General features: G+C 54.4%; 11 protein-coding genes across 11 annotated transcripts; 4 read left to right on the forward strand and 7 right to left on the reverse strand.

Moving 5' to 3' along the window:
• Positions 1-689: 689 nt before the first annotated feature.
• On the forward strand, positions 690-1,907 carry CLAFUR5_04773 (INO80 complex subunit 2; the record flags this gene model as incomplete). Its single annotated transcript, XM_047903921.1, has 2 exons — positions 690-1,604; positions 1,659-1,907. The coding sequence occupies 2 exons, from the start codon at positions 690-692 to the stop codon at positions 1,905-1,907; spliced, it is 1,164 nt and encodes a 387-aa protein (XP_047761263.1).
• Positions 1,908-2,661: 754 nt separating this feature from the next.
• Positions 2,662-3,425, forward strand: CLAFUR5_04774 (uncharacterized protein; the record flags this gene model as incomplete). The annotated part of the gene is made up of 3 exons (XM_047903922.1): positions 2,662-2,754; positions 2,828-2,917; positions 2,976-3,425. 3 exons carry the CDS (start codon positions 2,662-2,664, stop codon positions 3,423-3,425), a joined length of 633 nt encoding a protein of 210 aa, XP_047761256.1.
• An 835-nt stretch (positions 3,426-4,260) lies between these two features.
• Positions 4,261-4,470, reverse strand: CLAFUR5_04775 (uncharacterized protein; the record flags this gene model as incomplete). The annotated part of the gene is made up of 1 exon (XM_047903923.1): positions 4,261-4,470. The coding sequence occupies one exon, from the start codon at positions 4,468-4,470 to the stop codon at positions 4,261-4,263; it is 210 nt and encodes a 69-aa protein (XP_047761257.1).
• A 45-nt stretch (positions 4,471-4,515) lies between these two features.
• On the reverse strand, positions 4,516-5,073 carry CLAFUR5_04776 (uncharacterized protein; the record flags this gene model as incomplete). Its single annotated transcript, XM_047903924.1, has 1 exon — positions 4,516-5,073. The coding sequence occupies one exon, from the start codon at positions 5,071-5,073 to the stop codon at positions 4,516-4,518; it is 558 nt and encodes a 185-aa protein (XP_047761258.1).
• Positions 5,074-5,649: 576 nt separating this feature from the next.
• On the forward strand, positions 5,650-6,832 carry CLAFUR5_04777 (uncharacterized protein; the record flags this gene model as incomplete). The annotated part of the gene is made up of 2 exons (XM_047903925.1): positions 5,650-6,422; positions 6,478-6,832. 2 exons carry the CDS (start codon positions 5,650-5,652, stop codon positions 6,830-6,832), a joined length of 1,128 nt encoding a protein of 375 aa, XP_047761259.1.
• Positions 6,833-7,409: 577 nt separating this feature from the next.
• On the reverse strand, positions 7,410-13,127 carry CLAFUR5_04778 (Dynamin-binding protein; the record flags this gene model as incomplete). The annotated part of the gene is made up of 1 exon (XM_047903926.1): positions 7,410-13,127. One exon carries the CDS (start codon positions 13,125-13,127, stop codon positions 7,410-7,412), a length of 5,718 nt encoding a protein of 1,905 aa, XP_047761254.1.
• Positions 13,128-14,376: 1,249 nt separating this feature from the next.
• Positions 14,377-16,894, reverse strand: CLAFUR5_04779 (Glutamine-dependent NAD(+) synthetase; the record flags this gene model as incomplete). The annotated part of the gene is made up of 4 exons (XM_047903927.1): positions 14,377-16,382; positions 16,425-16,514; positions 16,539-16,590; positions 16,838-16,894. 4 exons carry the CDS (start codon positions 16,892-16,894, stop codon positions 14,377-14,379), a joined length of 2,205 nt encoding a protein of 734 aa, XP_047761255.1.
• A 1,236-nt stretch (positions 16,895-18,130) lies between these two features.
• On the forward strand, positions 18,131-18,797 carry CLAFUR5_04780 (uncharacterized protein; the record flags this gene model as incomplete). Its single annotated transcript, XM_047903928.1, has 2 exons — positions 18,131-18,328; positions 18,393-18,797. 2 exons carry the CDS (start codon positions 18,131-18,133, stop codon positions 18,795-18,797), a joined length of 603 nt encoding a protein of 200 aa, XP_047760319.1.
• Positions 18,798-19,487: 690 nt separating this feature from the next.
• On the reverse strand, positions 19,488-20,218 carry CLAFUR5_04781 (uncharacterized protein; the record flags this gene model as incomplete). The annotated part of the gene is made up of 2 exons (XM_047903929.1): positions 19,488-19,681; positions 19,729-20,218. The coding sequence occupies 2 exons, from the start codon at positions 20,216-20,218 to the stop codon at positions 19,488-19,490; spliced, it is 684 nt and encodes a 227-aa protein (XP_047760318.1).
• Positions 20,219-21,531: 1,313 nt separating this feature from the next.
• CLAFUR5_04782 (MutS 4) lies at positions 21,532-24,405 on the reverse strand (the record flags this gene model as incomplete). Its single annotated transcript, XM_047903930.1, has 1 exon — positions 21,532-24,405. One exon carries the CDS (start codon positions 24,403-24,405, stop codon positions 21,532-21,534), a length of 2,874 nt encoding a protein of 957 aa, XP_047760321.1.
• Positions 24,406-24,635: 230 nt separating this feature from the next.
• Positions 24,636-26,174, reverse strand: CLAFUR5_04783 (Ribosome assembly protein 4; the record flags this gene model as incomplete). The annotated part of the gene is made up of 1 exon (XM_047903931.1): positions 24,636-26,174. The coding sequence occupies one exon, from the start codon at positions 26,172-26,174 to the stop codon at positions 24,636-24,638; it is 1,539 nt and encodes a 512-aa protein (XP_047760320.1).
• Positions 26,175-26,314: the final 140 nt, after the last annotated feature.

Genomic DNA, 26,314 nt, shown 5'->3' on the forward strand with positions numbered 1-26,314 from the left:
CATCCACTCATCGCAGCTTCCTCCGCAGACGGCGTTGGCTGCAGCAACGGTAGCACCTTCCTCCCGGACACATACACTTTACCATTGAGCGATTCGACGCGGCAACTACCATTTGCAGATCCCTTGTGCATTACGATGGACCATCACGGCAGCAGTAGCAACAAGAGGCTGAAGTCGTCTTCGGGGGCGCCAATCAGCACCAGTGCAGCATCAGGCGCAGCGAGCCTGCCAGCGTATCAGCCGCCATCGCGTAGCGGCAGCAGCGGGTACGTCACGGCACATTTCATCCTTTGTTGTTCCTCCTGCTAGGCGTGATAAGCTTTAATGCGCGATGGGGGCGATGGCGCCACGTGCGACGAGTTTGGGGTGTGAGGTGAAGAGGACGGACGCTGAGCTTGGTGGGTGCACCACTAAAACCATGTCCTGCACGACGCCGAACGGCAGCTGCGACACGACCAACGCCTGGCTGTGTGGCATCGTGCGAGCGAACGCAGATCTCCGGCCTCCGCCGAACACAACGCCAATGAGGGAACAATAGTGCCTGCCAATACATGTGCATGACCACCCATGATACATGATTGTCGGCTGCACCGGTCGACTACACAGTCAGCATTCCCCAACCACGCGAGATCCACCACATCGCATGCGACAACCACACTGCAACATACCGCGACACCACTGCCACCACCATGCCACCTGCACGCCGCTCAGCCCGCACCGTCTCCTCGACCAGCGCTCGCGAATCCGCGCAGCCTTACGCTCGCACTAACGCACGCACCAGCAGGAGCCCAACTACCGCTCGCTCATCAGCCACCATAGCGCGCCCAGCTAACGGCAAGACCAGTCTCAGGCTCACGGTGAAAGCACCGCCCAGCAAGCTCCGCCAGGCCACCTCAGGCTCGCAGATCCCACCCAACCCATACGCCAACGACCAGAGCGAAAGCGACGCGACACCTGCTCCAGCTCCACGTCGGTCGCGGGCTACGCGCAATCCCAGAACCGTCGTGGACCCAGACAGCGACGAGGACGATGATGACGAAGAGGACGAAGATGCGGAGGGTGAGGTGGACCAAGAACTACTTGCAAACGAAGACGACAGCGAAGAGGATGCAGAAGGAGAGGATGACGAAATGGATGAGCTGTCACGAGATCATCCTCCACCGCCCGTGATCATACAGCAGCGCGTGAATGGCCAAGCCAGACCGAATGTCGCAGTGACCGCACCAAATGAGGGACCTCTGAAGTCTGTGGAAGACAAGGAAATGGAGGACGATGACGATGACGAGTTGTCAGAGCTAGACGACTTGGACGAGCTGGAGCCCGACAACGAAGAGGAGAACGAGGAAGAGGAAGAAGAAGACGATGAGGATGGCAGCGATGAGGACGACGAGAACTCGAGAAGTGCCACACCCGATCTCACTAAGCTCACCAAACGCCAACGAGGTGCCTTTTCTGGCACGGAAGAGTTCGATGGTGGTCTGATGGCTCTGTCGAACGAAGCACTCAAGAAGAAGCACCTCACCGAAGAAGAGCATGCTATGAGGCGACAGGAGATGGCACGACGGCGGAAGAATCTGAGCGAGAAGCGGAATGAAGAAGAAAAAGTGAGCCGACTGATTTCCAAGTCATGCTTGGACTCGAACTAACACGGTATGCAGATGGACACCATCAACAAGCTTCTCAGTAAACCAGCTCCCAAGCGTCGCACGCGAGCAGAGATGCAAGCACTACGGGCAGCGGGAGCTGCAGGCGGAGATGACGAAGAAGACAAGCCAGATCCCATCTACACCCGTTGGGTCAGCAACAAAGAAGGCAGCCGGCTTGGAGTTCCTGCCGAGTGGATGGACGCCCCTGTCGGGATCACATTCAAGTCAGGTGGTGGACGGATGGTGGAGGAGGTAGCTTGAAGGACGCCTGCCTTGCAACCATCTGTCAAACATGGGCACCAGGATCAGTGCGAGCAGCAGATTCGCCAGCTTGAGCGTCGTGGAGAGGTAGACACTGTTGGACATTCACCAAGCTTGTCCATGCGTACCAAACCACACTGCACTCACTACGTCAGTAGCATGTTGATACAGATACCACTGTCGAGACAAGTCGTCAAAAGCATCAGCTCTCTGTCATCGCTGGCTTCGTTCTCGCAGGCTTCGTTCTCGCAGGATCGCCTACCACCGTTCGTGGTGTCTCAAAGGGGCACCCCTAGGACCGTCATACCACTGATGATCACTACCGGAGCCATCACCGAAGTCTCACTCACCAAGATGTATCATTGGCCACCACTATGCGATGGTCCGGGCTTGTCCGCGTGTGCTACCGCAGCTCAGTTGCCTACTAGGCATAATGGCGTCTGCCACATGCGTAGGACATCGATCGTCTGTGCCTACACTACCCCGGTGGTGGCGCACCTATTTGAACTCTTCACACGAGCAATATCTCAGATCGTTCACCTAGGAGCTTGGCTCATAGCTTCAAGAAGGGCGATGTGACGGTTCATGGCATCGACGATGATGTTTACTTGGTTAATGGAAGCGAACATTGAGATGGCTATTTGTCACAACTTGGACATCCGTGCTCTATAAAGACTGGGGACTCCATCAGTTTTCCCAAAATCTCACAAACCAGGAAGCAGGAGTCTCAACATTAACCTCTCATATCATCAACATGCCTTCAACCCTCGCGAAAGCGGTATGCCTGCTCCAAGCAACACTGCTCACCGCTACAGCCACTAGAAACTGCGTCCTCGGGACCCACAAGGTACCAACTCCTATTGCTACAGCCACCTTCTTGGACTCCATCCCATCTCTCACTAACACCCAACCCCACCCAGTTCGACGACATCACCCCAAACCCACTCCTACCCCAACTCCAGCCCTCCCTAGGCCCCTACAACGGCCTCTCCTACAACTTCCGCGTCGCAGTCCGTCCCAGCCATACCCCCCATCCACATCCCCCACCTCTAACACCCCGCACCCCAGCCCCAAGGCCTCCCCATCAACATCATCCCAGGCCTAAAAATAACCCTTGGCCCCACCACCCCCGCCTCCGAGCGCAACGTAATCGGCGCCGGCGCCATCCATCTCGACGGCCTCATCGGCGGCCAACTAGGCCCTCAAGGCATAATAACAGCCACGGGCAAAACGAAGCATTTCGATTTAGACTCTGTCTACTACGCCTGTATGATCAACATTCTGCCGCAAGTCGCGCTGCCGAGGCCGTGCACGTTGACGGCGACGGAGTTCGGGTGGGATGAGGGGGAGGGGAAGTATGTGAGGAGGAGCACGGAGGCGTTGGCGTATACGCCGGATGCGTTGCAGAGGGCGGGGATGTTGTTTTTTGAGTTTAGGGGGTTGAGGAAGATGAGGGAGGTGACTTTTGGGGTTGCGGATGGGAGGGGGGGCGGCGGTGAGTGTGGTTTTGTTGGATAGTGTGGGAGTTTGTAAGTATCAGTAGGGGGAGGGATGGGGATGGGAGGGGGATGGTAGAGGTCTGTGGTTTTGGAGCTGGGGTTGGGGGTTATGGGAAGGCGGTACATCGCAAGGTGGGATGCGGTTATGGGAGTTTGTGGCTAGCTTCGTATGTAGGAGAGCGTAGCACAAGAATGACATGCTGCGATTCATGCAGAAGAATGGTGACCGTGGCGATCGGATCTGCCGGGCTGTAGCTCCTCGTGGACCACGAATTTGGGCAACGTCACAAGCCATCAGTGTAGCAAGTGACAACATTCAAGCCTGGCCAAACCGACTATAATCTCGAGACCGACTTCAGCAGAATGCGAGCAGAGGCATAGCGCCCGTCTTCCCGCTCCGGCCCGCAGCGCGCCAGGTGAATGAAGGATGCGGTAGCGCTTCGAGAGCATCATCACAGAAAGTCAGCGTGGAGATCTTGATCACTATGCATAAAAGGCGTACTGCGGCAGCTAAAGTCTCATCGCCTGTTCCAATGAGAGCCCATGCCACCGGCATCTGCTGGATATTTAGTATCTGTAGCTTCTAGTCTGCATTAGCTCACTTTCCTATCTCGGCAGCTGCCAAGGCGATCTGAAGCATATATACTGACCTGCCCGACCCATGTCCTTTGACCACAGCACGACAACATCCAGGCCTTTTCCCTCTTGTTCCTCCTCACATTCACGCAGAACAAGCCGTCCAGACTTTGAGATGTCGCACACACTAGCTCCGACAACTACAAACGACTTTTCGAAACCATAAGCAACGAGGCTTTGGTGAAGGGCGAGCCGACCATCAGTCAAGAGTCGCATGTCTATGCATTGAGGCGTTGGGGGTGCTGCGAGTACTCCTTGCCATATGTAGCCGCAACTTCGACATGATGATCCAGTATCTTGCCCCAACCCAAATTGCCCCAGACTACAGGATTCTCGACGGCCTCGACCCACTGCTTCATGGCAATCACGCATTGCTCAGCCCATATTTGTGGACTAATGTTGCCAACACCAGTCCCAAGTGGCGTCATTAGAATACTGCGGATCTCCTGTTTTCCAGAGTTCGACGCCCGCATTTATCGATTGTGGTTGTCGATAGTACAAAGTAGGGACCAGACACACTCGTAGACAACTTCCACATCCCAACCGACCAAATCAGGAATGCGCATTGTCGGGCAAAGGAGGAGGTATTTCGTGTTCCAAGGATGTTGCATCTCAACTTTTGACTGACCTGCGTCGTCTTGGTGCTCAAGCGGCACAATTGTACACGTTCCTGGAGGCGCAAAGCCACGCCATTTTTCATATAACACCTTCTGTGCCTTCCGCGTGATCCACTCGTAGTCATTCTTCGGCCCGTATGTTCGTGCCAGGGCATCATCGAAGGCTCCGTCCAGACGGCCGTACGAGTTGGCTGGGGAGACTACAGCATCGAAGCGAAGTTCTTTCGGAAGAGCGCCCAATCTGCAATTATGGATCGTGATGGTGGCTTTCTGGTGTAACTCTGGATAGCACTTTTCGACTGCAGCATTGAAGGCATCGGAGAATTTTTCGTACATGCACAATAGCTGGATGTCGGGCAGGATCCTGGCGTTGTGCGAGCCAGTGGCGCTGGAGACTGGTGCGATGTCTGTCATTGTGTCCGGATTAGGGTTAAGTTGATCAAGAGTCGACGCTGAGAACGGCAGAGCAGCCTATACATATAGCTTGACCATGGGTCGGTGCCTGGCTGAACGCCCCCTCGGGCATGGAAGGATCTGCCACGTTGCTTCTCTTCAAGCTTGACACTGGCATACCACCTTTTCAGGAAGCTCCTTCAAGAGAATACTAAAGAGTCTGTCTTGTCACTTGGCTTGGCCTACTGCAATGGCTATCGTGTCGTGGTCCGCACATCGAGCAGTTGCGCGGCCCACAACTGCAAGCCCAGGATCGAGCAAAGTGAGAACCTCTGTTGTGTATCAGCCCCGTCACTTCCTTCAAGGCAGCGATGATCAAGCAAGCAAGTGATGCATCAGCATACAGGAAGATCAGAGGAAAGAACAACCACACACCAAGAAATGCACCCCTCCCCCTGCCTAGCGCCCTCCAAGCCGCAACTTCGGCTCTCCAACCAATCAAACTCCCTCCCCCCCAAAGCCACTTCTCCTAAACCTTCAACACCCTTCCATCAAGACCTCACCTCCACCACCCACCGCCTGCACCCCTCTCAAACCATGTCCGCAGCCCCGGCCGAAGGCCCAGAAGGCCCCGATGCCTTCAGCCGGGCCCTGCCCCTCCCCTTCCGCCTCCAACTCGAACTGATCCTCGGATTCTGGCTCTGGGGTCTAAACTTGCACGGCTTCTGGCTCTTAAACATCGATATCTTCAGTCTAATCCGGTACCCTGTTCGACCTGATGGGGAGGGCGAGCCAGCGTTGCATACGTCGACGTATCGACTTGCGGGAGTCCTCACGGGGATATGGATGTTTGCGATTGTGGTGTTTTGGAATGTTACGGGGGGAGAGGCGGAGTTGGTTATTGCGTATGATTGGATTCCGAATGTGTTGTTCTTTGCTATGATGGGGGTGTTGGTTCTGCCGAGGGTGGGAATTGGGAGGGCGTTGTTTGGGATGAGGAATTCGAATGGTGTGGCGAGGCTGTTTCAGGGATTGAAAAGGTGCTCTATTGGAGGCATTGCGAAGCCTAAGCCGGAGAAGTTTGGGGATGTGTTGTTGGCGGATGCGTTGACGAGTTATTCGAAGCCTATTTCGGAGGTGTTTGTGACGTTTTGCATGTTCTTCAAGGGCCTGCATACGACGAACAAGCCGGACCGACTGTGTGCGCATGAGGCGATTGTGCCCTTGGCGATTGCATGGCCGTTCATGATTCGACTGAGCCAGTGTTTGAAGGAAGGTCAGAGAGCCAACGCGCTGAAGTATGCGACTGCCTTCCCGGTCATCATCTTGAGCTCAATCGCGAGGAACAATCCAGGGTATCAATTCTTCTGGTATGTACATGCATTCCATATCCGCAGTCCTTAGTTTGACTAACCCCCATCCCAGGACCCTAGCAGCCTTGATAAACTCCCTCTACTCCTTCTGGTGGGACGTCACCATGGACTGGGACCTCACGCTCCTCTCTCAGACCTACCACGCCCAGCCCGACAAGCCATTAGGTCTACGGCAGCATCGAATCTTCAGACTGCCGATGATATACTACATCGTGATCGCCTTTGACCTGATCTTCCGTTTCGCTTGGTCCATGAAGCTCTCGTTGCACCTTGTGTATCTCGACGGTATAGAAGGCGGAATCTTCTTGCTGGAGATTATGGAACTGGTGCGAAGGTGGGTGTGGGTGTACTTTAGGGTGGAGACAGAGTATGTACGAAATCTGCCGGGGGCAGGTATAGATCTGTAACATCAGATAGACAAGGATTGAGAAGCATCACCGATCGAGTTCATCATGAAAGCTTCAGATTCATTTCTCCCTCACACCATAGGGCATCTCCCTTGCTTTCTACTATACATATACTACTTCTCCACGCAGCGACCTGCCGCTTTCTCCCTTTGCGACTGTTGTGCCTCCAAATCTTTCACACATGGTATGCCCTCAAGCCGGTCCCATCTCGTGAACGAGGTATACCCTTGTCCTTATTTCCCACATAACATCTATTCCAATAGGAGTGCAGCGCAGCGTCAGTACCAAAGTAGCAGCAAGAAGAAAGAGTGTCCCATCATGATAACGCCTGTCCGTTGGTCGGCGCTTGTTCGCTGACAATCGGTTCGTCCCTGAAACGCCTCCGCTAGCTGTGTACAAAAGTAGTTGTAATTCCGTAGACAATACAGAAGAAAATGTAGTAGTCGCATAGTAGTAATCGTGATAGTACGGTGGTGCGGTGCGGTGTGGTATTATCATTCGTCCAGTCTCCAATATTCGGTGCCAGGTATCATGTCGTCAAGAGGAATGGAGGAAGCATGTGCAGTACGCACAAGCATTAGCTCTCGCTTGAAAGAATGATGAAATGTTGTTCCCAGATCCAGCCAAGTTCATTGTTAGCATCATCCTGGTTCTTCGCCAACCACAGCTCGCCTTTCTGCGCGACGACATCGAAGACTTCGCCTTGGACGTACTGCAGGTACGGGTAGCCAGCTTCCTTGCGAGTCTTGTCGATACTGAATTCGAACAAGCTGGCGCAGACAAACATGACCTCGGTGTCCTCTGGTGCCGCTTTGGACGAAGATGCTGTCTCTTGTGATGCGACCTGCACTTCCGGAGGTAGTGCGGAGTTGAAGAGGCCAGAATATCGGTGGTTGTCCTCGCTCTTGCCAGGCCTAGGCGTGAAATAAGTGGCGTCTGAGCCACGGGATACGCGTTGGTTGTCAGAGCTCTGGCGTGAGAACGAGGGAAAGGCGCCAGTAATAACAGGCGTGTTGGCAGTTGTAGGTCTGCTAGTTGTGAAAGAAGAGCTAGGTGTCTGCTGGTTGGACCATGGTCGTTGATTGCTTTGCGTTGAGGCTGGCGTCTGTGACACTGCAGTACGGCTTGACATCGACGAGTTCGATCGGATGCGACCATCCAAGTTCAGGATGAGTGGCATCATATCGGTAGCTGTCGAGTAGATGCCACTGTGACGCCTTGTGTTGGGCGCCGTTGACGCCTCACTGCCGACCGAAAGTGTCCGCTTGTCAAGGTTCGATGGACGACGAGATGTGCTATCATCGGCGTACGGTGTCGGTGTTGGTGACAGGAAGTTCGCTGCCTCGATCTTCAATGTGCCATTGCAGATCGACAGCTGATGCAAACTCTTCTCAACCTCCGCATAGTCTGGCTTGAAGGCCGGCTCGATGTCTTGGATGCTCTTCGGTATGTCAACAGCATCCAGAAGTGGTTGCAGCTTCCTCTCCCACGTGTTATGCCACTTGAGCTGGATGTCAAGGAAACAGTGCAGTGTGTTCTGGACCAGCTGCGCCGTCAAGTTGTAGAGCTTTGGCAGATCAATCTTCAGCGTCTCATTCAACGCCACATATTGATCTGATGCTTCTACCGTCTTCTTGTCTGGCTTGACGCCACGGCGTTCTTCAGACTTGCACTTGGCGAAATCCACAATGCGTCGCTTGCGCTTGTTGATCGCATTCTGAGGGCCCTCGTGTAGCTTGATACACTGTATCATTGGTGCAAGCACACGCTTTGTGATGTCGGCCTTGTGCTCGTTGAACGCAGTCGTGGCCAGCTCATGGATGACCTGACCATACCTGCGCCACTTGCTCACAGCGACAGTATCCGGATTTGTTCTCAGGTCAATGAAGAGCTGAAGACCTGTGGCGTAGCTGTTAACCAGCTCAATGGCCTTGTCAGCTCGGTGCACATAGTCCTGGACGTCACGCATGCATATTTGCAGACGGATGAAGTGACCGCCGAACTTGTGTGCAAGCTCGTCGAATTCAGGATCCTGGAAGACCTCGGCGATTCCAACACGCTCCTTGAGCTTCTCAGTACGACGTCCAAACGCCTTCGCTAACCCGCTGCGGATGTCTGACTCCTTGCGAGTTTTGCTCGGGTTCACGATCTGATCGACAATATCTGCACGCTTCTTGGCGTCGTTAATGCGCGTCAACATGCTGATCGCGTCCTTGGCAGCTGTTTTAAGATCCTCATGATCGGGGTGATCCGCTGGAGTGGTCTCCAAAAGCTGCTGCAGCAACATTGGATACTTGGCCACTCGTTGCGTTGGCTTGACAAGCAGTGAATCAAGATCCCACGCTGCTGTGATGTCACTTGCATTCGCGTGACATTCGTCCAACCAACACTTGACAGTCATGATGTTCTGTATCGCCGACAGCCGCTGGTTGGCCGCGTCGTGGTTCCTCAGGTATGCTCCATAGACTTGCTCCATTTGCGCCAGGTTCATCAAGAAAGTGCGACCGATCGTGGTTGTACGGTCCTTTTCATCGTCCACGCCTTCCTGTTGGGATGTCTGACTCGTGCCATCACTTTGAGTAGTGGAGAAACTGCCACGCTTGTTAAGCCAACGATGCTGCTTTGGGGGCACATAGACTTGCGTTGCAGCTTTCCGCAACTCATCGTAGAAGCTCAGTGCGAAGCGTTCGATTTCATCACAGTTGCCAAACAGGACCTTCTTATCTTCAGCAGCCACGAGCTCCGGTGTGCATGTCGCTTTGTAGATGTCCTCGATAATCTTGAGATCTTGATGATAGGAGTTCTCGGTATCCAGCAGCTCTTTGATGATGTGACGACGCTTGAGAAGACGCTTTTGCTCTGGACCGGGCGACGTTGTCTTCGTCAGTCGGGATTGGCTGTCACCACACGTGTCAATTGAAGCCTGTCTTGTCGATTCTCCAGTAGCAAAAGAGGTCATCGATTGCGAACCCGGAAGCTGCATCGCCATTCGTTGACTGTCGATTGACGGCCGCGACGACTCTGACGCGCCCCAATTGGTCTTACGATATTGCGGTGATAGATCACTCGATTCTCGATCGGAATATGCTTTAGCAGAAGCCATGTCGGGGAGCGCAAATGGTATTCTTGATGCCGAGTCTGGCGGAACCGGAGGTGGCGCATACGACGGCAATGGAGGCGCTGAGGTCTGCAATGCCGAAGCTACCAGCGAAGATGGCGAAGTCAGTTCCGCAGCGAGATCACCAGCTGCTTGGATGTCTGCCATGTCCAGTGCACCAATTGTTGATATCCTCAGGCCGCCTTCACTAAGTCCAGATGCGAAAGTCGTGCTGACTGGGCCACTGCTTGATCGAGGTGTGTATCCAGCATCTTTTGGCGGTGGAAGTGGCTTGTCCTCTTCTTGGTGATGTCGAGTGAATGGGTCCTCGCCCATCTGCTGACGTGCCCAATCTTCATCTGCCTTACGAATCTTGGCTTGAAAATCATCTTCCTCGTGCGACGTATTCACATCGCTGCCGTACACGATCACATGACCTGGCTCGAAGTCATCCGCCATGGGCGGTGTGTCTGGTGTCACAGTCGGAACTTCGTACGTGCTCGCCTCCAGCAGCTGCTTGCCACTGACTCGCTCTTGCGGCACCCTGTTGCCCATGATGCTGTCAAGCAGACGCTCGATCATATGCGCATTCGAGCCACCATTGGCAGAGATGCGCTGCAAATCCACCATATTGTGGGTGTTCAGCTCTTCCAGCATCTCTTCGGTGACTGTGCCGGTCGTACGGTAGTACTCGAGCACGCTGGCAAACGTGCCTGTGTCATTTGCGTTGTGATTGTCTTCTCCATGTGCTTGCTCGTAGTTGAAAACGGTGGGCTTCAAGGTATCGTCACGGTTGGGGAGTCTACGCGGAGTTACCTGCGCAGGGTCATCAAGGAATGTCTCAGTCTCCTCCGTGGGGGATTCCATGTAGCCATTGGCTGTAAACGCTTCGTGGTTGTACTGTTGCACTGCTTGCGCATCGGTCTTGGAGTGGTCACCTTGTTGCGCATCTTCAAAGTGATGGTCGACATCATTGGACCAGTGCTCCGCATGTGCTGTGAGATTTGGGTCATCATCAAGCATGATTCGGATGGAACCTTGGTCGCCGTTCAAGCCATTCCCGCTGAGGGTCCACCCATCACCCAAGTCGCTGGGACTTCGATCAGCAGAAGCACTTTCATCTGCAAATTCTGTACCTGTCCGACTGGACGTTGAAGGGCTCCTTTCACGCATGCGCATGACATTGTCCAAGACACTCGGACTCTGCACCTCTTGCCCAGGCGCATCCTGCGTTACGTCAATCGCCGTGGGCTTCGATGGCAATTGATACGTCGCGGGTGCCAAAAACATATGCGGCTCTTCTGCTTCCTGTTTAGGGGCAGTTGTTGCTGGGTCCGCTGCGGGCCGGCCATGAACAGGACTCTCGTCCTCGAACATCGTCCGATCGGTGTGACCAGTAAGAGGCTCCGGACTCACCACACTTGGAGCCGCGAAGCCCGCAGTGTCAACGCTCAACGTTCGTGCATGGCTTTGGTGCTTTGCGGTCGTGTCGTCCGGCGCCGATCGCGACATTTCAAAGGTCCCACCTTTGCCTTGCCTTTGATCCCCGTCCCGCTGCGTGTCGGCATCTGCACCTCTTGTAGCTTGCCCATGGTCGTTGGAAGCCGATCTCGAAGGAGCACGCGAAGCAGCGCCTCTAGATCTGCTCCGTGATTGACTTCTCTTCAAGCTCTCGGACGACTCGGCAGACTTCAAGCTCTGTGATATTGCTCTCTGTATTCGTTCTCGTCTCTCCGCAAAATCCACGTTGTTCAGCTCTGGTATCGTCCGTCTCGATCGCTCACTCGGAGGATCATAGGGTTTGCCCAACCATTGCTCGCTCGGTCTTCTGCCATCTCTTGAGTTGTTCGAGTTTAGAGGACCGTGGAATCGCTCAGCCGCTCGTGCACGGCTGGCAGAAGTGGTCGCCGAGCTCACAGGCTGCCTGGGTCGAGATGAGCGCAGTGGAGGAGAAGTCTTTGGGACAGGCGCCACGATTTTGGCGGAGAGGGTTTGGCCTGATGGGGTGGACGGCATCGGAGGATGGTATCGACTTCGAGCGTTCGGGTTGCTGTTTTCTTTACCTTTCGAAGGGGTCGTCGGGCGGGTCCGACTCGGTGATTTGGCAGGTCGTCTTCGATCGGCGGGGTTGGACATTACTGACGGTGGGCGAGAATAGCCATTGGAAGAAGCACCCGAGTCGTCTGACATGCCACGATTGCTGACCGGTATTCTCGACGGCGGAGGTGAGTTCGTGTACCGAGCATGACGATCAACAGAATCGGGTGGTGTGGGATACAGCCCGGGCATCATCTGCGCGCTGAGGTTGGGCATACTGGGCATGACCTGAGGCCTCATCTGGTCCATGTCGCTTCGACTCCGCTTGTGGCTTAGCTTCTGTTTGGGTGGCTGTGTTAGGTATGGTGATGAGATGCCCTGATGGGACTGGCTGCGTCCATGGCCGAGTGCGATACTGCTCTCGCTGCCACGTCGCGGTGCTTTCTGGAAGGTCGGCAGTGGTCCATAGTTGCCCAGATCGAAGTTGCCATTCCACTTTCCATCCGCCGTGATCTCCCCAAACAGAGGCCTCGAGCCGGCATACTGATGTTTGCTGGGTGACATGGCGCGTTTGGGGCTGAAGGCGGCATGAGGCTGACTGCGCGATGTCTTCATGGTGCCAGTGCTGGTGCCGGAGGAGAATGAAGAGTTTGACAGCTCGAATGACGTCGATGGTGACTTTCGCGGCAGCCTGTTGTCGGGCATGCGTTTCTGCAGGCGTCTCGTCTCGCCCTCGCTGGTGCCGCCGCCTGTGGGAGAGCGCTGCGCGTTCCTGCTGGCCGTGGTCGGTCGTCTGTACCTGTCTCTGCTGGTGCTGAGTGCAGGTGGTTGCGATTGGGCTCCGGGTCCTGCCGCGGCACTCCGGTCGAACCTATTTCGCATATCTTTGACGGTGCCCGGCGTTGGAAGCAGTACCCGGTTGAGGGCGCTGCCTGAGGCGGAGCGCAGTTGTTTTGTTGCAGCGCGCGCGGCAGCATGACTGGCAGCAGCACTGAAAGGTCCAGTCTCTAGTGCTGGGGCCCCTGCTGCTGCTCCGCCTGCTGTAGCACCAAGTCCGTGGTATGGGTCAACATCAACATCGTCAGGCGCGGCCATGTAGAGGTCGGGTCCTGCCCCGTTCGGGCTCAGCAGCACGGGCGGCGTGTCTGAGCGGTGGTCCATCGCATGTCGTGGTGTGTGTCGCCGGTCATGGCATATCGAGTGGTGACTGGAGCGTGCCGTAAAGTTCCGGTCGGTGGTGATGGGCGCGGCTGCGAGTCTGCGGTGGTCTCGATGCCAGCAACACTCGCAGGCCTGTCAACGCTAAGCAGGCTGTCTCCACTGCCGCACTGCGTCCACTCTCGCCCGATTTCAGATTGCAGCGGGGATGTGCGACGCGAGAGCAGGAGAGCGGCCAATGCGCAGCAGCTGGTGACGCGGGCAGCGGTGGTGACAGCAGAAGAATGATCGAACGGCGGGTGTATGTAGGCGACACGAGGTGCGGTGGAAGGTCGCGATGTGAGATTCACGCTGCACGGCGGTGGTCGCAGGTAGGGCCCTGTCGACGTCGGCTCGCGATTCGTGCTAGAACGTTTGTGTGGCGGCCGCTGAGTGGCTCAGTAGGCCGGCCGTTCCTTCTTCACACAAACCTGGAAGTCGGACGGGATGGAAGAAGCCGCACGGTGTTCCTATTTTCGACGGCAAATCTACTAACTAACGAATTTCTCCTCTCAATAATGACTTAATGCCATCACTACACTACCCACGCCTCACTTCTCGGATCACTCGACCCAAGAAACACGTCCAAACAAACAGGTTCCCCTTCGTACGCTTCTTCCCGTTTGCTCATGCAGGCGGACGTAGCCTGCGCATAGCGTCAATGTACGCATGTTAGTGCCCAAAACCCGGATCGCAACCACGCAGCTCCGCGCCCAGAAAGTCGCATACACCAGACAACGGCCCTACGAGCCTATCTGTTGACAACGTGTGAGATTCTGCTGCCCTTGCATCGTACCTTGCAGTACCAATTATCTAGTCGGTTGGTGTGCCACCACACCTGCTTCGGGTCATCAATGACATCCACATCAGCGGCACATTTGCTCAGAAAGGATACTTGCGACTGTGAAGTGATTGGTTATGTGAGTGATTGATCAGGGACGCAACGCAAGGTGTGGTTCGAGTGGCTGAGTAGCCTGAGTTCGAACTTTCTCTAAGCTGATCGGTGTGTGAAACACTTGCCAATATGCCAATATGCCTAGCCGTGTCGCTTCCCATAGTCTATCGTCTATGCAATGGGGCCAGAATGTTGCACGCAAAGAAAGTTTCACTGCCTTTACGTGGCGTGGTGCGACTATGCACTTGTCAAATAAACCGCAAGGGACATCTGTCTCCTGCGCATGGTGGAGATCACAACAAACAGCTCTCTTTCACTTCACGCGCCGTTTGTTTTGCCAGCTTCGCCCTTCTCCATCTTGTCTAGCATATTCTCGATCTTCCGATGCTCGAAGTTGAACCGCGGATACAGGAACGGCCTCAGATCGTATCGATTGTCATCCGGCGTGTACGACTCCAAGTACAACCCAGGCGTCATGGTCGTCATCTTGTGTCGGTTGATGGCGTAGTAGTACATGAAGTTGCGCACTTTCGTGTAGATGTCGCGCGGCTGCATCTTGTCCTTCCACTCGACCACGAGACGCTCGAACATGCCCACGTAGCCGAGCTTGAACGTCTTGCGCAGACGTCCCAAGATCGATAGCTCGTCATATGTGAAGCCCATGTCGACCTCATCACTCTGAACGTAGGTCTCGGTGATGGGCTCGAGCTCCGCTGTTGGCACGGCGTCCAGAAACTGCTGCAAGATGGGAAGGTCGAAGTTGGTCTCTGCCCACTTGATGAAGCGCTTGAGGTCAGTCTTCGAGATGCCGCCAATGGGGTTGATGTCAGCTGAAGAACAGTCGTACTTGGTCAGGTAGCCACGAAGGCACTCATCGACGTTAGCGGAGCCGAGAATGAGGAGACCACCCGCGCCGCCACGAGAGGTGGGGATGAGCTGACCAAGTGCATATGCCAGAACCATTCGTGAGCGAGATTGGAAGTTCTGCAACGCCAGATTCTCTGCTTGCGATCCGCCGTGCACCTTGAACTTGGGCTCGAAGTTGAGAATGCCGGCCACCACTGAGTGCAGCGACTGAACCATCGGATCGATATTTGTGTCAATATGATGTGCTCCTATCGCTGCAGCGAGCTCCTTGGCACGACTCCGTGTCTCGATAGATGACTGCTGCTGCATGCCCATGAATACGGTGCTGAAGACTTTGTTGCAGAATTGTTGTGCAGAAAGAGCTGTTGGGTCGGAACCAGCAAGTCGCTCAGCGTCCTTGATCACGTCTTGGTTTCCCTTCGCGATCTCTGAAATGACCAGTCTGCACATGCTGAAAACGATGGTGGCAGTAGCACAGCTATCAATGCCACCACTGAGAGGTACCAGCAATCCGGCAGCGCTCGAACGTCGAAGATAATCCCACAGCCAACACGCTGGTCCCAGAGCAATCTCTTCCTCCGGCAGATGGTATCGCGGCTCTCTTGCGGGTGTTGGTGGCTCTGTGAAGTCCAATGTGCTTGAACAGAGGCTGAAAGGAACCTGGATTCTTTCGAGCTTGTGCAGCTCCGGGTTGTTCGCTTGCATGCCTCGACTTCTCGATGTCCGATATGGCCAGATCTCATCGAGGTCTACAACTGCAGTCTGTACTTCAACATCGCGCAACGAAAACTGCGCTCCCTGGGCTACCACCTGACCGGAGTTCATAATCAGTGCACAGCCATCGTAATACAGTCTGTCGCCATCGCAACCCTTCTGGTTCGAGTACATGTAGACTCCGCCAGTCTTTGCTGTGGCTTCTCTGATGAGGTTGACCCGAGTGTCGAGTTTGCGCAGCTCGTGATGGCTTCCACTTGAATTCAGGACAATCTCGATGCCAGCGAGAGAGTAGGATGAGTGTGGCGAGTCTGGCGTCCATAGCTCCTCACATGTTTCTGAAGCGAATGTCGCGTCTTCTGCCTCAAATAGCACCTCACCGATCCTCGTGGTCCGCTGTCCTTTCGGTAAAGACTGAATGACTTGGGGTAGACGATAGTCCTCAACTCTCTGCCTGGGCCATGGGGTGAAGTATCTCATCTCTCGGAAGTTGCCATCGTTGCAAAGATCGAGCTTCGGTCGCACAGCCAGCACCTCCCCATTGAGAGCGATAAGTCTTGCATTGTATGTGCAGCCTCGGTGCTGGACCGGTAATCCAAGGTCGATAACAATGTCCTGGCAGTCTTCGTGTGAGATGATGGCAGCAGCAATTTCCCAAGAGTGGACGTAGACATCATTCTCCAGCCAGTGATCTAGCAGTCCATAGCCAGGTATGCACAGTTCTGGTGTAAGTACCAGAGTCGCTCCTGAAGATGGGTGTCAGCTTTAGTTACAAGGCGACTGACAGTCTTGGAGGATGGTGAGGGTGGTGAAGCGAGCCGGCAGCGTTTCGAGCATTCGAGCACTCGGCTGTTGGTCGATGTATTGCTCGATGTCTGGTGATTTGTATCAGTACGTACCTGCTGCTTTCGCTTGACGGATCGCTTCGATGATGCGATCACGATTACCATCCTACATGTAAAACTCGGAGTCAGTCTAGCTGGAAAGGTGCTGCAGATCTGGAGTTCATCGACCCTTGTGAGGCGCTCGAAGACTTTTGCTTGGTGACCATACACAATCGCGCCTCGCTCCCAGGAGACAAGCAATCGCTGCTGCGTGACAGTATTGCTACCGTGGCGTCTGAGATGTGCTCGGGATGATGCGTCGGCAGCCAGTCCACCTTTTTTGCTGGGCGTCCTCATTGTTCAGATTCACTCACCCAATCGAGAACCCACTGGTTGAGCTGTGTTGTTGCGAGGATGCATTTGCGCGCCATGTTGGATGTGTTGCTGTGAAATCTGATATATTGAGTGGTTGGTGCAGGATCAATTGACCTTCAGGTTGGTAGTCACAGAGCTCGGCACGCTCCGCAGTCGCACATCTGAGCGGCTCAAAGCTCAATTCGACTTACATTCACCTTTGCGATAATCTTCACAAGTCAAGGTCAACGCCACAGATACGGATCCAGGTTGATGCAAGTTCTGAGCCGTTTGTTCGTCCCGACTCGGATGCTCGGGCGGCTGGCACCGAAAGGGACCACTCTTCATCGACGGCTATCAAAATTGCTGACTAGGGTGTCCCAAGCCCGCAATCTTTGGCAAAGTACAAATGATCAAATCTTGGGTGGTACAATTGCCCATTGCGTGGGTTGCCGTCTCGCAAGCAGACGCGATCAGATACGGACGATGAGGATTGTACGCATCACGAGCGGTACACGAAGCAGGATGTCGCGCAAGAGCAGCGCAGAAGCTCTGTGAAGTACAGTACGAGAGCTCGGCGAGCTAGACCCGCCAGTTCTTCCAGAGTTCGGGAGCTTGTTGTCAGTTGAAGAGCCGCATCCTGATGTGGCTAGACCGACGAGCGCCGCGGCAGATGTGCAGCATGATCATCTGCTTGCCAGCTTGTTTGGCGACTCTTGGCAACGTCGGCATGCAAGCACGTGTTGCTCGACGACGATGTGTTTTCGAAGCGTGAGATGATCTCTGTTGATGTGTCGATGGAAGATAAACTACGCGCCGTGCCATTGGCACTTTTGAGCGTCAACTGCGATGGATGTATGCCTTATCTGGCCAAGGATAACTCAGCTCGGTTCTGGGTGAAACTACAGCGGCTGCCCGTTGCCACAGCTGCAGGCAAGCAGGCAAGCAGGCGCAGGCAAGCTAGTGCAAGCACGGACACAGAATGTGGAAGGAAGCATGGATGCATAAAGAAGTGGCCTGCCACCACCGAAATCCGAAACCTGAAACCCGCTCCTCGCACAGCTCTTCCTCCTCGCACAGCATCTTGCCATCAACAACAAGCAGCCCACCCCAGCTCGAGATCCATTGCTGAAGAGTATTATCTGCAATCAACCAAAAGGTAAGTCTGACAAGCACAATGCCAATCACCAATCGACCACCCACCACCAAACGACCACCGACCATCGTCGTTGTTCCTTGCACTGACGCGGTCCGCGCCTTTTAGATCCATCCTCCCAGCAACCATTGTTTCATTCTCACCACCAGCAACCACCATGTTCCGCTCCACCCTGCTCGTCGCCGTGACGGCCCTCTCCATCGTCGTCAGCGCCCAGAACTACTCCACCTCCGGGCCACTCACCATCGACGTCAGCCAGATCGAGGTTCCACTCCGTCAGTCATGGTGCCGTGCGCAGACCAGCTCTTGTCCGCAGATCTGCGGTGGTCAAGCTCAGCCCAACACCTGCGACCAGGTAAGCACATCAATGCAATACTGAGAGGCTTTGACTCGAGCGTGATTACTGACCTCCGGCCTAGGAAACCCTCGAATACGTCTGCACCTGCACTGACGGCAGTACACCCAACATCACCAACTACGACCAGACCATCCCGTCCTTCATCTGCGCCCAATGGAAAGCGAACTGTGTCGCCAACCACCCCATGGATTTGCCTGGTCAGACCGGTTGCTTGTCTGTGACTTGCGGCAGTGAGAACGCTACCAGCGGCGACTCTACCGCAACCACATCCTCAGCCTCTGAGACCATGACTGCCACAAGCACCGGCTCTGCCAGCGAAGAGACTGGCTCCGAGTCTGCATCTGCTTCCGAGCCGGCTGCCTCCGCGACCGAATCGAGCGCAGCCATCGCCCTCAACATGGCTCAGCAGTACGGCACTGGCATCATGGGTGCAGGTCTCCTTGCAGTCTTTGGCCTCGCCTTGTAATGTGGAAATGGACGTCTGGTATAATTGCAGTAATGTTTGAAACGGCAGGCAGAAACATTGTGTAGGCGGAGCATACCCATGCCCTCTGTCAGCGCGGATGGGATTGAAGACATTGGAAGCTTCACGGTCCATGGTTTACGAGATAACGCAAGAGCATGCATGTAATAATCGGTTCTCCAGCGTTAAAGCGTTGGAAAGATTTGATACGCGTACAGAATAGCATCGCGCTCATGTAAGCGTTGATGTTTGAGCATACTTTCCCAGTCCCATGGTCCATCACCAGTGCATCTCCACTGTCACTGCAACAGTCGAGCTGTGTTTCAGTACCCTTTCTCGCGCACACTCATTACTGACGGTTTGCAGGTCCGGCAGGAATAACCATGTCAGCCACACTTGCCCTCCGCATGTTTGCGCGTTCGGTACCGGGGCTTGACATGCATGACTGCAGGCCAAGACGACAGGAACAGGGGGGACAAGTACATGTACCTTACAACATTTCAAGACACTGCACGACCTACTGCGGTAAAGTTGATATTTCGTTCATTGCATGCAATACTGATCGCTCGTAGTGTCAATGGCTCCACGGCCGTCTTCGCGTGCTCGACAGCACCGTTTTGCGGCCTTCCCAGACTTCTTCTGGGTTGTTGGCGGTTCGTGCTGCAGCCGGCGATGGTCTCCGTTAGATATCAATCAGGTGTCATGGCCTTCCTCCATCACAGCATCTGTCCTCTCTGGCTCCCCGTTCGGCACACCACTCTCCTCGCTCTCCTTGGCGTCCGACTTGGCGTCCGACTCCGGCACGGCATCCTCGTTCTCTTCTGCATTCTCGCTGGTCGCCTGCCTCTCCTGCTCCGCCTCGATGACAAGTGTGGCTCTTTGAGCCTCTCCGCCGGCGGGTCGTAAGCCTTGTAATGCTGCTTCAACGCCCCACGTGCCTCGTCCGAAAGCTTCTGGTCCTGCTCATTGGCCCCGATGGGCTGGTTTGCGCCTCTGACAAGACCCAAGGCTCCATGTCCAGCTGGTAGGGGGACGTAGCTTAGTCCGCGGGCCCGCGGTGTTGGTGTTGGTATTGGGAGCTGAAAGGGCTGTAGTTGCGGCGCTGGGAAGGCTACTGGTACTGCTGGTGAGGGGATAGCTGGTGTGATACCTCTACGGCTCACCCAGCCCTTGTAGGCCGCCTCGGACGCTTTTGAGCTAGGATTTCGAGTGGACTGGGTAGGCTGCCAATCTCGAGTGGTCGAGCCGGTGTCGTTCTTTATCACCGTTTGGAGGAGGTGATCATACTGCGCGTCGAAGTTGGAGCGTATGGCCTTCTTCTTGCGGGCGAGGGCTGTGCGGCTGGCGGAGGGTGTGGAGGATTGTGATGTTGGTGTGGACGGTGGGGAGCTCGAAGCGGTAGGTGGTGGTGGTGGGGGGTCCATGGTTTGGTGTTGTTTGCTATGTGTTTTCGGGAAGTTCCGAGAAATATAAGGAGGCAGGCATGTGACAATTGCGTTTGTCACATGTCAAGTCGAGGGCTTGTGGCCAATAAAGACCCTGGTCGAGGCCCTGTGCGCTAAGAGGTGTTTTGCTTGTGATTGTGGTTCTCACATGCGCATGCTCGAGAAATGAAGGTTTGCGCTTCTCGATCACGAGTGAATGAAGCCCTACAATGCACGACGCGCTCTCTTTGCAGTCGAGTCTCGAGTCAAGGGCTATTTCGGCGCTTGCGGAGTACGCTTTGGATGGTTATTGGACCCTAGGATCGATACGTAGTATGGGCGCGCTTCAGCAAGGCTCATGATTGCATGTGCCAGTCGAGCGTGACTCTCACATGCTACTAGCCTCACTTCAACGATCTACACAAGCTATCAGTGACGAGTGAATGTGCAAATGCAGTGCTCGACGCGCCTCTCTGGCGGCAATTTTCCAGTGTGATAGCAAAGTTTTGGTAGTGAACCGCGCTCTGGCACCCTTTTGCAGTTCTCTTCGGGTGGTAGCATGGCGCGATAATCCGACATGTGCTCCCTATAAAGTCATCATCCTTATCAGAAGTGTTACTTTCATATGCCGCAACATTATCCACATCAAGCCAAGATAATTAACGTACGACTCCGTTCTTCATGTGAACGGCTGAACCCTTCTGTGCTAGACGCGGCGTCTGCGATGTTCAACTCCATAAATCTGTGAGCTCCATGCCCATGGGTTGGTTTCTGGACCTTCAATGACTTTTCGTCGAAGCAGAAACATCGCGCGATGTTCAGATATATACGCATACAGATGTCTTCACTTGGGTCGAGAATTCCGCCTTCACATGCTAATCGAGCAATCACAAGTGGCTGCACATGCTCCGCCGCTTTCCTTTCGTAATACACGACACGTGATAGTGCAAATGAACACATGCCAGTAATGCTCGACGCGATGCTCGTCCTTCGCTCCGACCGCTAGCTCTGTACCTATCGAATACACTCCAGACCTTCATCGCTTGGCCGCCCGAGTAGAAGCACAGCGCAGCGCAGTGTTATGAACATGCAACGTCAGTAAGTATACGTGATGCTCGAAGCGTTTCGCGGAAATTGCCTCCACTAGAAATCGTCAGCTCTGCTTCTCAGATGCACTCTGTTGCTTTCGACAGATCTGACGGAGGTCGGGGACGCTGACGCTGATGCTGATGCTGTCCATACATATCTTGCTATCATATGATCCTGAGCAAAGCCTACTTTCCATGAGCGAAGATGCTCCCCATAACACACTCTTATGATGTCGTTGTGAGCCTCTGATTTGAGCTATCGCCGAAGACACTTCGTCCAGTGTCAGTCTCTGCATCTGTCGTGGCGTCGACATGCTCCAGGCCGTTGCGGTCAATGAAAGACCGCATCGGCTGCACCTCCTCTGCAGTATTGCCCTGCGATGCCGTCCTGTTGTCGTCGACATCGTCGAGCTCTTCAACCGTACTTTCTCCTCCATCCTCGTCTGGTCCACGCTCCGTGGCTTGCTTCAGCTCATCATCAAGAGCCGTCATCCTCACAATAAACTCCTTCTGCAAATCCTTCAACCAGTTCCTCAGCGTCTCATCATCCATCGACCCATTCTTGGCATGCTTAAGATGCTCCTTCAGATTTAGCAGCAGCTTCCTCCTTCTCGCCTTGATTACACCGATTGAGTCCCGCTTCTTCTTCTGCATCGCCTTCTCTAGAGTCATCGAAACAAGCTCAGCATGTTCGATGATATCTCGCGGCAGTGGCACCACCCTCGCAAGCTTGAGGCCGTAGTGCTCTTCTTGCACTATACCAGCCGCAACGCGATACAGCATCTCCATACGGTCTTGCTCGCTCATGTCGACTGCAAGATGTAGGCTTACGACTCCAGCGCGTTCGGACATGATGTGCGCCAGATCGCGAAAGTGTGTGACGAACCAGACGAGTGCTTTGCTTTCGACCAATGCCTCGGCTATGGCGATAGCAATGGCAATGCCATCACGAGTACTTGTGCCTCGACCCAACTCGTCGATGATGACCATGCTTGACGGATCAATGTTACGCAGGATGAAGGCTGTCTCCCGCATTTCCGCTGCGAAGGAAGAGACATTGGCTTCGATACTGTCATCCAGCGAGATCCGTGCGAAAAATTGCCGGATGATTGGGAACGCTGCGTATTGGGCTGGCACGAAGCTACCAACCTGTGCCATAATGGTCATGAGCGCGATTGAACGGATGTAGGTGCTCTTGCCACTCATGTTGCAGCCGGTGATGACCTGGAAGCGGGTCTGCTCGGTGGCGTACACATCGTTTGGGATGAACTTGGTGTTGTGAATCTTCTCGCGGATAGGATGACGACCAGCTCGAATGGCGAGTGATTCGCCGATCATGGGTCGTACGTAATTCTGAATTGAGACAAGATGGGCAAAGCCAGTGAGCATGTCGAGCATAGCGATACTCTCGCAGATCCGGAAGAGGCTGAACATGTGCTCTCGGACGCTTTCGATCAAGTCTCTGACAGACTGATCGCTCATGAGGAGGACTTCGTTGTGAGCGTCACCGATCTTCTGGCTCAGTTTTACGAGGGTCATGGTCTGGCACTCAATGATGTCTTTCTTGCGGTACACGTTGACGAAGATGGCAGGTAGATTGCGGTCTTGGAGCTCGTCTGCTGATAGCCGGAGATAGAATTGGCGCACGTTGTCGAACTTGGTCTGCAGAGGCAAGTTGTGTTCCTCAGCAAGGTCACTGATATGCTGCAAAGCATCGGTCATTGACTCCTTATACGTCTGACGAGCCACATCGAGCAAACCGTTGACACCAGACTTGACGGCATACGTGCGCTGGTTGCGAAAGTCCAGAGGTTGCTTGGCGTAGGTTGTATCTTCGTTGATCGTGTTGTTGATAAGCTCCTGGACGGTAACTGTGTTCTCCGATGCACAATTGGTCTGGATGGTCAGTAGCATCGGAGAACGTGCACCCGTCAGTGCCTCCCAGACAGGCTTCACCAATAGAACAGCGTGCTTGAGCATAATGACATTGTTGATGCTTTGCTGCACGTCTGGCAGACTCTCCTGGATCGGGACAAGAATGAGCTGAGTCAAAATCTTGTCCAGGTCAAGGAATGGTTTCAGGCCCGCCCGAACAGAGAAGAACAACTGTTCTTTAGTGCTGAGTTCTTCAACCGCATCGTATCGGCCGGCCAGCGTTTCTGCATCCGTGTTTGGCTGCAGGATGTTGCTTCGGAGCATACGCATGCCCATGGGCGTCTGTGTCTCGTTTAGGAGTCCAAAGAGGCAGTCACGAGACTTCGGCATTTGTAGATTCTGCACAAGCTCCAGTGACTTGATCGTGGATAGGTCAATCATCATAGAGCCGTCAGCTGGCTCATACTTGATGCGAAGGGAATGCAGAGGGAATGTTTTCGCCATCCCCAGCTCAGTATACTTGAGTGCTGCAGCAAAGCAGCACACTGCGAAGTAGTTGCCAGTGACGGCAGTCTTGATCGACTCGACATCTTCATGAAAAGCGAGTTGTTCAATGTATTCAAGACCAGTCCCTTCGTTCCAATACTTCCGATCCAGGAGTGTGATCTGGCTCTCGATGTCATCCCCATTTAGCACTTCTTCCTCAAGCACCGAGAACAATTTCGACTTCGGATGGGCAGCCGACTGCACCATACAGATGTGCGATGGATTGTACACGATGAGCTTGTGCACCGTCTTGACATAGGTCTGCGTGTCGTTCAGCTGGCTCAGGACAGCTTCACCGGTGTCGAGATTGATGAACGCAAGACCGACCGAGGGTGAGACACCTCGCGATTCGGCAACAGCGCAAGCGATCTCTTGGTTCTCGACGGCAAGCGTGGAGTAGCCAGTGCGTGGTCTTGCTGTAGCGGCGGTGCCTGGTCTGCCAGTACTTCGCCGGCCAGTGCGAGGGCGCGACACTGATGCTGTCGTGGTATCATTGTATCCGTAAAGACGATTTGACGTGCTGGTGCTGGCAGTGGTGGGACGTGTCTCGTATGAAGTCTTTTGATACGATGTTCTTTGATTGCCCGTGGCGGTCGTCAGGTAGGAGGTGGTTGTTTGTTGGTTTGTAGCCGACCCTGTCGTGTGCGACGTTGACGGTCGGCGGCGACGTGGATCCATTGTGACCGTCCTCTTGCAAAGGTGTTGAGAAGTTGGAACGTAGCAGATGAAGTCAAGACAAGCTCCAGGCAGCCAGCTTCACGCTTTGGCAAGTTCAATGATCGCGCCTTCCCCGATGCTCAACTAACTCCTGAAGGTGGAAGGCACGCTGTTTCGCTGCACTTCTACATCGCGATTCCAACTCTGATCTGCTGTCTTTACACGCACGGCGTCAAGTACGACCCGTCGTTCTAATTTCTCCAGATCCTCACTGCCTTGTCCTGGCCACCGCTGCCCACTCGCTCACCATCCGGCGCCCAGTCAACCGCGAACACTTCATCTTGATGTCCAGGTAGATTCTCAGCCAGCTTGCCTGTCCTCACATCCCACGTTTTGAGCGTTGCATCCTTACTACCACTCACTAACAATCTGCTATCGGGCGAGAACGCGCACTGGTAGACTGGTCCAACGTGTCCTCTCAACGTATTCAAGAACTTGCCATCCTTCGCCTGCCATAACTTCACATGATTGTCGAAGCCCGCACTGGCGATCAGAACACCATCTCCACTAAACGTGACGTGATTGATCTGCTTCTGATGCCCAACCATGCGATGTATGGGTTTCGTGCTCTTCGATGGCTCCCACAGGTACATGGTCATGTCGTCGGATGCGCTGACAAGTCGTTCAATCCCCCCGGAGGTGGCCAGAGCAATGTCATATCGTTGCTTCGCTTTCTTTCTCTTCTCCTCGACCGTTTCTGGCGCCTCTTTACGACCTTTGTGGTCGAAGTATCCTGTTCGAAGGACGAAGTCTGTTGACAGTGCCAAATGGTTCACCCAATGTGCGTGAGCGTTCAGGTTGTGCACCAGTGTACCCTTTACTGCATCCCAGACCTTCACTGTTCGATCTCGCGACGCAGTGTAGATGTAACCCGCTCCTCCCCATTTCACGCAAGTCACACAATCTTTGTGGCCGGTCAGTGCCATATCTGTATGCCCATGAACAGCATCCCATATCCGCACAGTCGCGTCCTTCGATGCGCTTGCCAATCGTGGTCGACCTTGCTCTCTTGAGTGATATGGCTCCCAGGAAATGCTTGTGATCCATTTCGTATGACCTTTCAGCGGCCCTCCTAGTGGCGTTCCCTTGACAGGGTCCCATAATCTCACTGTGTTGTCCATGCCACCCGTTGCTAGTATACCCTCATCGGGACTCCACGCTACTGCCAACACCCAACCTGTATGCCCCTTCAACGTATGTTGTGGTGTACCTGTATCACAATCCCAGATTCTCGCCGTCTTATCACCACCACCAGTCGCCAATCTCGAACTCGTGCCGGGCGAGAACGATGTTGCAAGAATGCTCTCTCCATGACCACTTATACTCGCCGAACATCTTGTCACTGGCTTGACCTTGAAGACCGCCTCGGCTCTACATGGTACGTCTAGTGTGCCTTCTGTGTTGCTTCTGCCATCCAAGTACCTCGCGATGATCTCTTTCTGGTCGAATTCGCCGCTGCCTTCGAACGGATCGTAGAATCGGTAGGGTAGTCGGTCGCTTGGATCCGTCTTTCCCAGTAGACTATTGAGTAGTAGCGAAAGCTTTGCTGGCGAGAGATCGCTAAGTGAGACGGCCACAGCAGGACCTTGTGCATCGCCGCTATCTGCATCTCGAAACTGAATTCGTTGCGTTCCCTGCGGTATTTCAGGCGGAGGTGTAATGGCTTCGCGCGCGCGTGCTGCAGCTGCAGTCTTTTGGCGCTTCGATGGTGGAGGGAGGACGGTCGCCATGGCTGTATGTACGTCTGCTCTGCTGTGTTGAGGTCAACAATAGGTCTTGCCATCGACATTTTCGAGACTGAACGAATCTTGCAAGGATAACTTATCGATATCGCTTAGCGGCAGCCTGATTTGACGCATGGAAGGAGAGG

The sequence above is a fragment of the Fulvia fulva genome, chromosome 4, assembly GCF_020509005.1.
Source record: "Fulvia fulva chromosome 4, complete sequence".
Classification (NCBI taxonomy): domain Eukaryota; kingdom Fungi; phylum Ascomycota; class Dothideomycetes; order Mycosphaerellales; family Mycosphaerellaceae; genus Fulvia; species Fulvia fulva.